General features: G+C 42.9%; 1 protein-coding gene, 1 long non-coding RNA gene and 1 pseudogene across 2 annotated transcripts; 2 read left to right on the top strand and 1 right to left on the bottom strand.

The window, feature by feature from the left end:
* Positions 1-251: 251 nt before the first annotated feature.
* Positions 252-2,642, bottom strand: LOC127142663 (uncharacterized). Its single transcript, XR_007813621.1, has 2 exons — positions 2,058-2,642; positions 252-702 (listed from the first exon to the last, which is right to left on the bottom strand). It is a non-coding gene; the product is annotated as an uncharacterized LOC127142663 (long non-coding RNA).
* Positions 2,643-9,792: 7,150 nt separating this feature from the next.
* Positions 9,793-13,194, top strand: nme6 (NME/NM23 nucleoside diphosphate kinase 6). The gene is made up of 6 exons (XM_018694426.2): positions 9,793-9,937; positions 10,118-10,213; positions 11,097-11,199; positions 11,415-11,454; positions 12,187-12,347; positions 12,781-13,194. Exons 2-6 carry the CDS (start codon positions 10,121-10,123, stop codon positions 12,930-12,932), a joined length of 549 nt encoding a protein of 182 aa, XP_018549942.1. The 5' UTR covers positions 9,793-9,937; positions 10,118-10,120; the 3' UTR covers positions 12,933-13,194.
* Positions 9,797-14,848, top strand: part of LOC108895599 (nucleoside diphosphate kinase 6-like) — a 22,035-nt pseudogene continuing 16,983 nt past the window's right edge.

Below are 14,848 nucleotides of genomic sequence, written 5' to 3'. Positions count from 1 at the left end.
TGCAGTGAGGTGTGTTCTGCTGAAGCTGGTTATGTGCAGTTTTCACCTATTTACTGAACACTTAGTGGTGCAATGCATATTTTTTTTATCATATATCATATCATAGCTGCTCATTGTGCTCTAGCTAGCAGAATAATAACTGGATATAAATATATTTGTGTGGAACTCTGACACTTTGAATATGTTCCTTACAGTTACTGCATTTTCCTGATATTTCACACAGTCCACAGATATTTAAATCCACCAGTGTGTGTTGTCAGTAATCTTTTATTTGCTTTTTCAGATCACACATTTCCACACAGGAAACAACCACTACCGCGCCGCTAAATGAAAGAAACAATCTACTGTTGGCTACCACCTCCGGAGTATATGCTCGCAAACGCCACCACTGTGTCTTTGATTCCACGCCGGTGTATGCTGACTGAATTCACGACGCAGTAGCTGGTTGAAGGGGACCAAACCTCACTAGAAACACCTGACTTGGTTCCGTTTGACCAGCCACAGCAAGGCGTGTTGCTTCAGCTGCAAGAGGCAGAGCGAGAAAGAGAGGGAGAGAGAGAGAGAGGAGGAGGAGGCAGGCAGTGAGGAGGAGGGGGTAGAGGGCATAGAAAAAGAGGGAAACGAGAGAGGGAGAAAGATAGGAAATAGAAGGTGGACATCATCTGCAAGCAGTCAGGCCGTCATGTCCTCTTCAGCCCTTACCTGATGAAACACACAGAGAGATAAAGGATATCATTAAGGAGTCAGTATTGATATAACCTGTACAGTTACAGCATAGAAACAAGTGTCTCCATGTTGCCAAGCAGAAAGTTCCTATTTAGAGGTCTGGGAACCCTGACAGCCGGTGACATCGCCCCTATTTCCTTCCAAAACCCCAGCCTACGGGAGCGAACCTTCACCCTCAGTGACAGGGGCCGCATCTCTAGCCCCCCCCCCTTCGACCACCCCTCCCCTGCGGTTGCTATAATGGGTGACAGCTGTGGTCTGTCAATCCTCCTTGACTGTCAGCAGTTGGGGCAGGGCAGGAATTTTTTTCAAGAAGTCCCTGAGACCCGATCAGCGGGCCCCGGGAGTAATGCTAACTGCACACGTGCCTGAGCTGAAGGAGAGGGGAACGGGCCCTTTCACCTGTTGCCTTGCCATACACACACACATACACACACACACACACACACATAGAAAACACACATGCTCATGAACCCTGACATCCCCCTCCCAGCTCATAAATTAGACAAAGGCGCACTCAGACAATGTAGCTCCATCTTTCACAAAAAAAAAAAAAACATTCAAGAAGAAACAAATATCAACAGTGTCTCTTCCCTCACTGTGGTTGGTGCTCATGTCCCCTTGAAACCACACACTTCCTTACATTCCATAAGTGGTGTATTAATATGGGGATATAAGGAAGCATGTCTTCACAAGGGGCAACAACTGGATTCACCGCTCCTCGGGACACAAAGCACCCTTTCATAGACACAGATGCAGAGAAGCGGGAACAACCGGCTCAACAATGGTTAACTGTGACAGAAAGAGAGGGAAGAGGGACGGGGCTGAGGATACACGTGACGGCGGGCGGCTTCGGTCGTCTGCGCTGACAAGAAACGTACAAGTTTTGTTTGAGGGAAGGGGAAATTTCAAAAAATTTCTGAGTTTTGCCTGTATTTCCTACGGTTGTCTACTAACAGAAGCCAAAAGCATGGCTCTCCTGTCCTAAAGGAAAACTATCAAAAGCTTTGTTTGACCCTGACAAATAGCATCAGAAAGTTTAAGATTAATACTGCCAGCCCATGCGGCTCTTCGATAGGTAATGCCAATGTGATGATGATGAATAAATAAATAACTCTGGAGGGCGAGGCAAATACTGACTTCCAGCAGACAAAGGTCACAATCTGTGTTATTTCCTAAACATCATGCCATGCCAAGTCATGTGGATCCCAACAACTGTGTAAAAGTGTGTCCTTTACGAAACCATTTTAAGAGCAGAAGTGATGAACATTAAAAAGGCACCTACTTAAAATAAAACTAAGCTAAAACAGATGTCTGTATGTTTTACTCACCTTTGTTGAACTCTGTCGTGTCTCCTCTTGTGGTTTTCTTGAGTTGAGCTTGAGGCCACGAGCGGGTTCAGGCAGCCTCTCCTACACAATTGCCGTCTATCTAGCGGTGACTGCCTTGATAAATCTGACTGCTGCTATGTCAAAACCAAATGGTCATGAGGAAGGAAGCCTAGCCTATCAAGACTCTTTCCTGTATCACACCTCAGCTTCCCCCTCACCTGGCGAGAGCAAGGGGGAAGCTGAGGTGTCGGGCTCTGCCAGAGCGTCTTGAGCTGGTCGTAAAACTGAGAGAAGACATCTAACAACTGGTTCGACACTTGATTTTTACTCACATGGTGCTGGTAATCAAGGAAACTGACTCTAAAGAGAGCACGGGGGCTTCAGTCCTGCAACATGTGGATCTACAGAAAACCTCATCTGTGAGATATTTAAATGAGAGAAATAAAAACTACAAACAGAATCGCTTCTATCACAAAACAGACAAAAAAAAAAACTCACAGACCAACCTTACTCCTTGTCCCTGAAGCTGCCCTTTCCACCCATCAACTCATCTAAGACTATCCCTCCACCTCCTGAGATCCACCCCCCGCCCCCACCCCCGCCCCACCCCACCCCCACACAACTTCACCCTGCTCCTCTCCCTCTCTTCCACCTCAGCTCTCTCCTGCAATCAAACCATCCTCCTCCGTATCTGGCCCGGCGGATTGTGCCCACAACAGGCCTTGCAGACCGGCCTTTTCTATCCCGCCAGGAGCGGCCCCCCTCCAAAGCGGCCTCCCACCTGTTGGTGTCCTTTAGAAGCCCGGGCCTCTCCTGCGCCTCCTGTCCGGCCCAATCAGGGCCCTGACAGGGGGGAGCCAGCCTGTGAAATCACACCTCTCAGCTGTTCACACTGGGCTCGAGACACCCTACACCCCTGCCGTTCCTCTGTTCAGCCCCCCACCCCCCACCCCCTCCCACCACCACCACCACCACCACCACCCCACCCTGCCTCTATTTTACACCGAATGTCAATGGCTTCTTTTTTGGAGAAAAAAAAGGGGGGAGAAAGAGAGGGATGCAGAGAAACAAGGAAGCAACTGCATGATGGGCGTGTTTTATTGGGTTTTGGGGGGTTACAGTCACAGCAGCAGCTACAGCCAGCCATGAGTCACAGCTGAAGCCAAGGTTGAGTTTCATCCCAGTTTGGTTTCTAGGCTTCACTTTAGTGTCATTGTATCGTTTACAGTATAGGAAAAAGTGACGCTTGCTGTTGTCAGGAGCATTTGGTCGCCTCTGAAAGCCATTTTTGAGCCAGTTTCATGTGATGCGGTGACAATTATTGATGTGGGGCGGCCACAGGAGAAATCAATCCACTCCACACTTGTCCAAATGTGGTAAATGCTTTGATAAATTGAAATGTAAAGGGGGGCACTAAATTCTCCAGTGGCCACAAGGTGATCAGTTTGCCGCCATGACACTTATAAAACAGCAGTGTAACAGTGTACAACTTTGGTTGAGAGGGGAAAACCTATCAACTAAAAGAGTCAGCAAACAAATCAAGTGTTACAAGTTCTCATTTCTCTTTTAGCCATCATCAATTATCCAGTAAAAATATGACTTTTTTTTTCACTGTACTGGCTGTTGATGGCTTCTAAGTGATCATATAGAACCTGTAGATCCATATTTGAAGCATCTATGTGACCATGCAGTGATCACCAATACTGGTAGAGGCAAATGGGCCGAATCTCAGGGGTTCATTTTCCTCTGCAGCAAGCACAAGCCGCTCCACTAAGGTCAACACCTGTGTTCTAAAATCAGCTCCGGGGTTGGGTGTGATAGGAACCCGGGCCTCATTCACAGAAAGCTCGAGCTCAGAGAGAGAGGGGGGCTTACACTGAAACCCAACGCTCTCGCTATTTTCGAGGCACTCGCCGTCCACAAATAGCAACCCCATCGCATCTTTGTAGCTCCCGTTTTTTTCTGATTCTTTTTTTTTTCTTTTTTCCCTCCCTCCCTCCCCTCCGCCACAGGATGTTGTCTAAATTTGACAGTTGTTCGATATTTCCCATGGCCCAGAGCCAGGGAAGTATCACAAATGCAACATTTCCACTAATGTCAGCTATGCGCCAAGGCCTTGCCAGATATATCTGGGCGCTAGGAATATCGGATGACTTTTGTTGTCGAGCGGATTCTTGGTCGCCCGCACCGGACACAATGGTTAAGACACAAATCATAATCCCGCTGTTCCTTTTTAATAGGACAGCTGATCACTGTCACACACTGGCTCCGCTGGCCGAGAGCTTTGCCAGCACGCAGATCAGCCAAAAGAGCCTCATCTAATCATCTGTTTCTCTTTCATCATGTGTCACGCATCATGCAAAAGATCTCATCTTACTCTGTGATTTTTTTCCATCTGTCAACCCCTCTTCTGTTTTATTTATTTGAGCTCCAATCATCAGTCTGATTGTTTACAGATTTAAAATATAATGTCCCCCCTTTAAAATGCTTATCCACTGCGTGAGTGTTAGCTCGGCATAGGATTTCGCCTTCACAAATCCACCAAGTCATTTTTAAGATCAATTAAGCCAAAATGTGAGGATGACAGCACAGGAGCTCAGCAGTAAGGCCGCATGCTATCCACAAACTGGGTCAACGAGGTTATTTTTAACCCGTGTTCACATACCGGGGCCCCCGTTTTACTAATCACTTTGTTCCCCTCTCTGTCATACCCATCTGCCCCCATTGCCAATGTCCCGCTGCTTCTGGGGAGGTCACAACACACTTCTCTTGGCAGGAGGAAATAATTTCCCTCCTGGGGGGGGGGGGGGGGGCACAGGTAGGACTCAGTGAGACGACTAACCCCAGCGCAGTTTCTTCAACAGAGGATAGCATGGATTTCGATTGGTATAAATAAACCGGCAGCTGACACCAGATCAGGTCCTGCGCACGCACAGGAAGGGACAACCTTGCAGATTAACCCCCTGTACTTTAGAGGAAACTCCCTGCAGGAGGTGGAGAGTTAATCTTACAAATCACTTAAAATGTGGTGTATTTTCATATTTTACTGTCATAAAGATGTATTATTACGAACACAAACACTACACAAAGTAGGTTTTAAAACTCAACAAAAAGTATGTCGGATAAAGTCAAAACAAACCAAAGAGATGAGCAAAAGCAGAATGAAATGACAATATGATGAAAATAAAAGCTGGGAATGGTTAATGATACCTCAGTAACAAACCAAGAAGTAAAAGTGAGCTGCTTGATCCTGACAAAGACACAACAGATCTTTATAGCATGTTGCTGACTCATTGCGTGGCCTGACATTAATGCCACTCTTCTTCTGTCCTTCCCTGGGCACACCAGTTGCCAGGGCTGAGGTTGACACAGCTGTTGCAGGGGAGCCCGGTCCCGTGTGGTGAGGCAATGGACTGGAAAGGTCAAAGGTCAGAAGCATTTAGGCTAAAAGAGAGAACAGGTGACAAAGAGGTGAAGGCGACTTTGCTCCCGTGATTCACTGAAGGGACAGGAGGATTTAGACAGATGCTTTGAGCTCAGTAGATTCAGGAAAGAGGAACTGCAGCAGCTACAGATTTTAATGATAAAGAGAAGATCCTACAGAGAAGAAACAGTGAAGAGTTTCAGGTGGTTAGTTACAACCTAACAAATCATTTCTGTGTTTTTCTCATCAAGAGACAATGTGAAAACTGATCTCAAAACAAAAGTAAAGCACCCATTCTGTCATGCCACAGTGGAGGGCTCCATAGTTAAACAAAAGGTGGTCACTTTTGATTACATTATGTTTCATCTCTGGTTATGTCGCACCCGAATTAGGCTCTGATCTGCTACTGAGGCCCCAAAAGGTGTTAAAACAGGAAACACATCTCTGTCTTTTCTCACCAATCAAACAATTAAGACATAAAAGGGTTCTGGGTGTTACACCAGGGGGTCTGCGTGCCCCTAAATGGCCCTGTTGTAAGGGTCAGGCAGCCCCAGAGTGACTGAAAGACAGGTGAGCTGCAATGTGGTGGATCAGTGTATGTATATTCCTCTACATATGTTGTGGTTGTTGCTGTGGAAGCCCCACTGTGAGAGGCTGTTTCAAATGTCATAATACATCATGTTTATTTACATGGCTCTTGACTGCAGAAACATTTTCAAAGGACGTCTGCCTGTATTTACAGTTGTAGCATCAATTTTAATGTGCAGTACAGAGTAAGAGCATTTCATTTAAAAGACTAGAGGTTGGTTCATAAAATCAATATGAACCAGAAACGTAATAGTTATACTAGTAATAATAGTTAGTTACATACAGCTATACAGAGCATACAGAAACCTGGCTATCAAAATAACAAAACCTGCACATCAGTAGTGGAGTATAATGTGGCTATTTCAATATGAATGTGCTTACAAGCAGTAAGAAAAAAGCTAGTGATTCATTACTGTTGTTTGACTGTTTGAATGGTGTGGTAAATTCAAAATCTATAGGTTTCACTGTATCAGATCATATATGCTTTACTTTAGCAGAATGTAATTTTCTGGGAAGTTTCTTGGAAAGAACAATGTAACTTAATCAGCAAAATATACTTATAGAATAAAAAGTAAAAGTGTTTATTGTACAGGGTTGTTGTATTACACATTATATTAAAGGGTTATTATTACTGGTGAGTAATGATACATTAGATTTTATACGCTGATTATGTGTTTTTGTTGGAAACGTCTGAGAAATAGCTAGTGACAGTAGCTGAAAACTAAATGTAGGTGAGGTGAAAAAGACATCATTTGTAGATATATAAAGTAACATAAAACAGTACTCGAGTAAATGTGCACTTAGTTACATTCCATCTCTGGTTGAGTTTATGAGCAGCTGTTTCTTTGCAGAGAGATGCTTCATTTAAACCCAAGTAAATATTCATTAATAATGAATGCTTTATTTGAAACTTGCCTGCAGACAAATTTCACATCTTTGCTTGTTCAGTTGACTTGATGTGCCCCGACTAAAAGATTGGCAATTCAGACTAAGTGAACAATTTTTTCCCTACAATGTTAAGTTACTCAGTCCTTTCTAGGAACCTTGCTGTGAATTTACAGGACCCATAAAATAAAGCCTTGTATACAATACTACATTTACTCATGTATCAAGTACATACAGTGGTACATGGTGATGCATCAAAAAGCACACAGACTTTATATCATATATTACCAACATACAGTACATATTTCTGATACAGCTCTATAGGACAAACCCCAGTTTTATCTGCCATCACATTAAAATCTTTTCCCCAGTGCGATGTGGAACGTGTTCTCACATGGTCCTTTACTGTGGCTCCTGGTGGAAGAATGAATGCAGAGCAGCCTATGGACACTCAAGAGCCTGTGGGGGTCGTCAGTCAGCTGCCCCGACTCCCACCAAAAGGGAGTGACAACTGCAGGGAGAGAGCCAGCAGCAACAGCAGCAGCGGTCGGCAGCAGCGGTGACACCAGAGATAAAACAGAGATAGGGTTTATGGTGGGCAGAGAGTGAACGAGGGAGGGAGGGGATCAGCTGAATCAGCCGCCCAGCTGAGGATGTTTAAAGCAGGAGTCAGCGGTGATCAACGGCGATCTCTGTCCTGTCCAACTTGTCTGCTGGACCCTTCTAAAACCTCTTTTCAGGACACATGTCTGTTTGATTTGTAAACTAAAACCATTTGGCTGGTAACTGTTTCCTCAGGAGGTGGAAATCTTATTGCACTAAATGTTCCAAGGAGAAATCGTAGAGGTCATGGAATTTGATGTCACCCTTGGGCCAGTTGTTAGACACTCAAGTCCGTGCTTTCCACTATGACAGTTTTTCCAGCCTCATGTCAAACAGCTTTTGCTGGGATTTGGGGAAGAGTTAAATTATTTTTGATTCAGATTTTACTGACTTGATACCACAATTACCCTATTTACAAACAACTTTCCTAACTAAGGTCCAACCAAGGGAATTTGTTACACATCATCCTGAATCTTCCCCTCCTCATTTCCTGTCATTAAGGCAAAAAAAAACCCCCAAAAAACCGCATCCCTGTCTCTGACCTTATTTTGCTCATAATACTCTACAATAATGCTGTGTCAATGAGTCAGACTAATCTGGAAGGTGAAACACAGCGCTAACTGGCATTTAAACTAACACGACTAGACGCCTGTGTTATTGTGATTAGGCTTGATTACTGTATATCTTGTCATCTGTTGTTCTTGTTTTTGTCTCCTTCTCTCTATCGCGTGTCCTCAGCCAACTGTGTGGGCTCAGAGAAGACAATGTGCTGCTGTGTGAAGCAGTCAGTGAGTAACTGCAGTCACCATCTTTACCACTGCCATTTGTCGACCTGTCAATCATGTTGTGTATAACTGACAGAGGTATAGACATTGGTACAAGGTATAACTATAACAAAATGAAAGCTGCAGTAATGATAAAGAACATTTAGTTTACATAGAGCATAGGTTTTTATGCTATATTCTCAAAAACGTGTCCAGTTCAACCCCACACCCACCCAACACCTCCTCTCGTCCTCTCCATCCCCCTCATGGGAGGTAACAGCTGTGGTGTCACCCCGAGTCACATGACATGGGCAGGTGGGAGAAACCTATGTGGGACATCCATCCCCCCTTTCTTCCCTCCTATTCTCTCTCTCTCTGAATGTCAAACCTCACACAATATGGGCATGGATACACACACACACATACACACACACATGCACAATCTCATCTTTTCAAGGGTGTGGCCATTTTGCATTGCTGGAATGTGCTCCGTGTTTGTAACTCATACTGTATCTCTGATCTCCCACATTGATGAAATTCCACAGACAAAAATCTCTCCCACTCCAGTCCCTGCTTGTAGCTGCCATGTTGCTGACTCTCCCCAGAGACTGTCAGCTACTAGAAAGAGCATCTACTCATGCGTGGCCCTCGTGACCTTACAGCTCTGTGGCTCTGATGCTCTGAGAAAGTTCACCGCAACTCATATACAGTATTTAATAATGATGATAAAGGCCCATTAACTTCATACATATTTTGGCACTGCAGTATCACAGCTGCTAAAAAATGCGACAGAAAGGCAGAATTTGACTTGCAGATATGTATTTGAGGTTGATTAAAACATGCCAAGCCATGGTAATTCTCCACAAGAAATTACCATGGTCACCACCAAAACTGAGCATAGCTTACAAATTCACAGACATACAGTAAGCAGCTAGACAGGAAAAACTAAGAGGTTGAATCAGTTGAAATAACTGACTTACTTCAGTGTACTTTAGTAGAGGCATGTCTCTACGTAGGAGATGACTTTTAAATTTACTTTTCATTATGACAAACCTTACTTGGACATTATATTACTGTAAAAAAAAAAACTACTGATCAAGAAAGTTCTGTTTTTTAATATATGTACACACAAAAAGTGACTTGACAAAGCAGTGTCAGGTTACTGCAGTGAGCACTTTTATTGAGCTGTAGGACTGAAATTCTTACATGGGAGTTACATATCCACCTCACCACAGTAAGGTTATTCAAATTTAGTTAATTAATCTTTAGTAATAGTTACAGTGTTTGACGTTACTGTCAAACACTACTACTGTTTTATTTGGTGTCTCTCAGTAGGAACACAATGTGCTGGCTCAGTTTCTGGGGACAGTATTTTCTAACGGACTGCCCGGTGCGAGGCGTCATTCAGCTAATAATCACGATTTAACGTTAAATTCACTTCAGTGTCACTGTAGTCTTTTCCTTACATGTAGCGAATTAAAATGACTTGTTCCCACAGACGCGAACTGGCGACTTAATATTAAAATCAGAAGTTTCCCTTTATTTTCTGCAGTATGGCGACGACGGCGCTTTTCACTGCGCACTGACCATTATTTTGGAAAACAGACTTATAACAGGTTGGTATCTGTAATTAATTCAACACAGACTCATAGTAAATATTCATGAGCTTGAACAGTGAACACGTGAACTTCATTTAACGCTAAGTCGATGTAGTAATAGGACGAACATTTAAAGCTGCGCATGAACGGTTAGCTACATGTCTCCCGTTTACAGTGTGATATCTGTTCTTTCTGCAGACAATGTTACTAACAGCTGGTCGCCTCTCCAAAGTGCTGCAGCTCACCCTGGCGGTCATCAAACCAGACGCTGTGGCTCATCCTCTGATGTTAGAGGTCAGCTCATATCACATTCACACTGTAACCTCTGTCAGGTGCACTGCATTAGAGGGTTCATCTTTTACTTTAAAGGACTATTGCTGCCTGTGAGTCTTTGACAGTGAGCATTGCTGTCAGATAAAGACCTCTGTGTGCTGTGTGCTGCACTATAGGGTGACATTATCTTCCCTCTTCTCATAGTCTTTCCATAATATATGGACACAAAAACTACCAACAGTCAACTAAACATATTACCCACAATGTACAATTATTTGAATGCAAAATTTTACATAGTTTATGTCAGTTCCACAATTTGACCTTACATGCTGAAATACAGAGTGAATAATATTTGAGGTTCTGAGCACCTTATTTAGAAATGTTGTAAGATTTAGACTGTGGAATAAATGAAACTTTTGATTGATAAACCAAGCATCATTCATTCAAGAAAATAATCTCAGGAAGTGGCCTGTTCCATGACGCCACCTAGCCTGCTCTGCTCTTCTTGTTATTTAATTCAAACAGTAACTAAGCTTCATTTGCTGGCTTGATAGATTCAGGAGCCCCGAGGCCTCAAAGTCATGAAAGCTGTGTCAGTCATAAAATATTCCATTAGCGAAAGGTCTAATTTCAAAGCCTCTTAAAGTGGACCTGTTTTCTTCTTAATAAAAAGCAGAACAGTGACCTTTTGTATGCACTCATAAGTATTATCCCTCTGGTAAGTGTAGCAGATGGTGTAATAATATTAAAATGCTGCCCCTTTTCCTTATAGTTTTGTAGAAGAGCTCTGCACACAGTGCCGTGCATGTAATCATGAGCCAAACATATTTAAATATACAGTTGTGTATTCAGTATCAGCAGCTACCATGTGGCACAACAAGGTAAAAGTTTTTTTCCCTCTCAGGCTCTTCACCAGAGGATCCTGGACAACAACTTTGTCATTGTCAGATGCAAAGATCTCGTGTGGAGGAGGCAAGACTCGGAGAGGTTTTACGCCGAACATTCAGGTGGGAATAGGACTGATTTCTGCAGTAAATAGTAGTATTAAAATGAACACAGCTTTGATTTGATTGTGCCATAGAGATTACATCTGAATAAACAAATGAGTCAGCAACCCGTTTTAGCAGGAATGTGTAGGTTAGAACGAGTGATTCATCCATCACTGTACTGCTACAGCAGCCACACTGAGCCATTGTAGTTACCCACTTATTTTGCGTCTTAGGTCGATTCTTCTTTCAAAGACTTGTTGAATTCATGTCAAGGTAAGCCTCACCTCACACAAAGATATAAATGTACAAATCCTAAATCATTACAGTAATTGCATGTGTAAAACCACTGTTGCTTTATATGCCTTTGGATAAATGTGTTTTTTGTCTGATGTATTGGAAATGAAATGACGAGGAAATTTCCATACCACATAACCCCACTGGGCCGGTGCAGAAATAGCTCGCCTCGGTTGACGTTGCTCCCATTTCATGCTCAGCAAGTCACCAATAAATCATTTTCTGAAATTTCACAACAGGAGTTTCAATTATCAGAGGACTGCCGTGTTTAGCGCAACACCCCTGGAGCAATTGTCTCGAAAATTGCCACGCAGCCCGCTCACAATAGCTCCGCATGCGGCGAACACCCACTGGATCGCAAACGGTGCTTGTAATCACGCCGTCGTATTTGTCTTGTCACAGCAGAGAAATCAGTAGTTGCTACAGCAACCTTTCTGTGGGAGCTGGTAGTGTTACTGGAATCATAAGAAGCATCTTAAGCGTGTCAGCTCCAGTTGGTATTGTTTTGCTAAGACTGATAAACCAATATCTCCGCATCCAGGATGTGTATTTATGGCTGAGCTGTCTTCCCAGGAGGTTCTGAAGTGAACAGATTGGTTTTGTATGAAAACCCAATCAAAGCCTAGAAAGCATCCAAAGCTCTGTGTGTAACAGCCACACAGAGCACTGTGTGTTATGTGGCACTAACTGCTGTCAAATTCTTTGCCACAGTGGTCCAATGCGCGCGTACATTTTAGCCAGAGAGGACGCCATACGTCACTGGAGAGAACTGATGGGACCCACCAAAGTGTTCAGAGCCAGATACACCTCCCCTGCCTCCATCAGGGCCCAGTTTGGACTCACAGACACACGGAACACAACTCACGGCTCAGGTGGGAAACATGTAGATCGTCACACATTTCAATATGCACGACTCCTGTGTGTACATTTAAACTTAATCCTGCATTGGAAAATACTTGAATGATGGATTTTTTTTTCAACAACAGTGTATTGTAAAATCTATCTTATATTTGCATAAAGTAAAAAAATGATCCCTTCAGTTACTCATATTACATTTTATCAGTAGGAGACTGTTGACTGTTTTAAAGCTTCATGGACTGAAACTACACCAATGCAAGTTCTCAAAGGTCTTATTATTCAACAATACGTCCGATGCAACTTATCATTGAAGTCTTAGGGTCAAAGCTAGATGTTTGCTCATATGTAACCCTGTACTTCCAATAACCATTTTCAGCCTTTTTATTTTCAGTGCACTGAGGAGTTAGTAGATTTTCAAACTCATCTTTCTTTTCATCACTTCTCTAGATTCTGTTGAGTCAGCACAAAGAGAAATCAGTTTCTTCTTCCCAGACTTCTGTGTGGAGGAGTGGATGGAGAAAGACGAGCCACTGTTCAGATCCGGACAGATACATTTTGATCATCAAAAACAGATCCACACGCTTTCGGCGCAAAGCTGACCCCAGAGCTGCTGTTACAGTCACCGATCAGGTCAAAGACAAAAGCAGAAAGACTCTGCCGTTGAGTATCCATCGCTCATAGAAAAATGCAAGCCACCAGAGGTGATGCCACATGCTGTATGTGATACTGTCATTGTGCATGTTAATTGTTCAACTCAATTCCCCCAAGTGCCAATATGTTCATCCCACGTCTGTGTTATTAAAAGTGATTTTCCCTCCAAGCCATGTGCAGTAATTTAAAATAAAGGACTGTTTTTGTTGATTTATTGTCATTAGAAAACACAGATGACTAGATAAGAAAATCAGACACTGTATTGTACAAAACAACACCATGTAGTAAGACCAGTTTTCACATCATCATCATCATAAACTCTATACCCTCCAGGCTTCACTGTAAATAGTGCAGTCATCACAGTCAATTTCAGTTTCCTGAGCCATACAGATTGTAGCACAGCAGCAACTACACATTGTGTATCAATGTCAAATAACAAAACTATAAAATATTTATGCTTTGTGAATATTTAATAATGTTAAATGATACTGTGATAATACTTCTACACATATTTTGAGAAATTTGAATGTGCCAAATTATGATTTCCTCTAAATTATTTTCAACACAAGCTGTCTGCTGAATTGTTCATTTATATTTGCTCTGTTACTGTTGTACTGTAAAATGTCATGTTTTGTATTTTCTCTTACCAAACTACAGTTTTTATATGTCATTGTGTTAAATGTATCAAAGTAAAGTTAAGCGTTGTGGTAACAGGCACCATAGAAATACATCTCACGGTATTCAATACAACACGGCCTAGTTAAACTTCTTTGTTTTTTTTGTTTTTTTTAAGAAAATGAGAAAATGAGCCATATTTTTGATGAGTATCTAAATTTAGAGTTCAGAGTCTCACGTATCCCTCTTGAGCTTCATCAGCCTTCAGATGCTTTTAAGTTTTCTCCACAAAAATAACGATTGCTTCATCTATTTCATTTCACAGTCAACGTTATTCTTTGGCTTCCTCCCGTTTATACCCTGCACTCAAGTGTTTTGTGTGCCCACCTGTTTCAGAGTTTCCACTGGTTTCATGACCTCGTAGGTGGTGGAGGGACTTCTTCACCTTCCCGTTCTTGTCCACCTGATGGATGCTCTGTGTCACTGTGATGGTCACCTGCTTTGTTGACATACGATTGTCCTGCCATTTTGTCTGTTAATGGTGAAGGATGAACGATGGGACATAGTAAATATACATACTAAATTTGAGCTGTGTAGTGTGTTTTTTTATCCTTTTCTGTTTAATTGAACATTTGAAAATATGGCAGAAATGTTTGATGTTCCAAATTGACTTGGCAGAATTTAAAAAACACCCAGGGCGAGACTTACAATCTCTTCAGTGTGTTAGAACACTTCGGCGCCTGCACTGTGGTGCCAGTCGAAGGCAACACCTCCTCTCTGGGTGGAGAGGCCAGTATTGCAGGAGGGCTGCTGGGTTTCACATCATTCAGACTGGCTTCAGACACGCCGAGCACACCTTCAGGTACGCCTGCGCAGGAGGAGGAGGCCGTCCTCGAAGAAATCTGGAACTGTAACAAAACAGAACCTCAGACTCTAAAACAACTGGAGTCGTCTTGTTGATTGCAACCGATTTAACAAACGGACTGGACATGCAGCCTCAGTCCCAAAAACACACACCTGCAGTCTTAGTATATATGTGTTATGTATTTCTGAATACTGCCAACAGTGCAGCTCCTGTTAAAATTTGCAAGTGGAGGATTTTCAAAGAAACACATGACACGCTTGTTTAACAAGGCTCCATCTCCATGGTGCTTGAGCTCAGATGCTTTTAAAACATACTTTCATATGTAAAGTAGCTGCAAACAAGGTAGGGATATTCAGACAGCATTCTAATTAACCCCACTCAGAC

Source organism: Lates calcarifer, linkage group LG7_1 (genome assembly GCF_001640805.2).
Source record: "Lates calcarifer isolate ASB-BC8 linkage group LG7_1, TLL_Latcal_v3, whole genome shotgun sequence".
Taxonomy (NCBI): domain Eukaryota; kingdom Metazoa; phylum Chordata; class Actinopteri; family Centropomidae; genus Lates; species Lates calcarifer.
The sequence above is the reverse complement of the archived record's forward strand: the minus strand, read 5'-3'. Positions and strand labels throughout refer to the sequence as shown.

Coding starts and splice junctions, on each gene's coding strand:
- nme6 (XM_018694426.2), top strand. CDS start 10,121: ATGTTACTAACAGCTGGTCGCCTCTCCAAAGTGCTGCAGCTCACCCTG. Junction 10,214..11,096: donor CTCATCCTCTGATGTTAGAG/GTCAGCTCATAT, acceptor TTTCCCTCTCAG/GCTCTTCACCAGAGGATCCT. Junction 11,200..11,414: donor GTTTTACGCCGAACATTCAG/GTGGGAATAGGA, acceptor TTTGCGTCTTAG/GTCGATTCTTCTTTCAAAGA.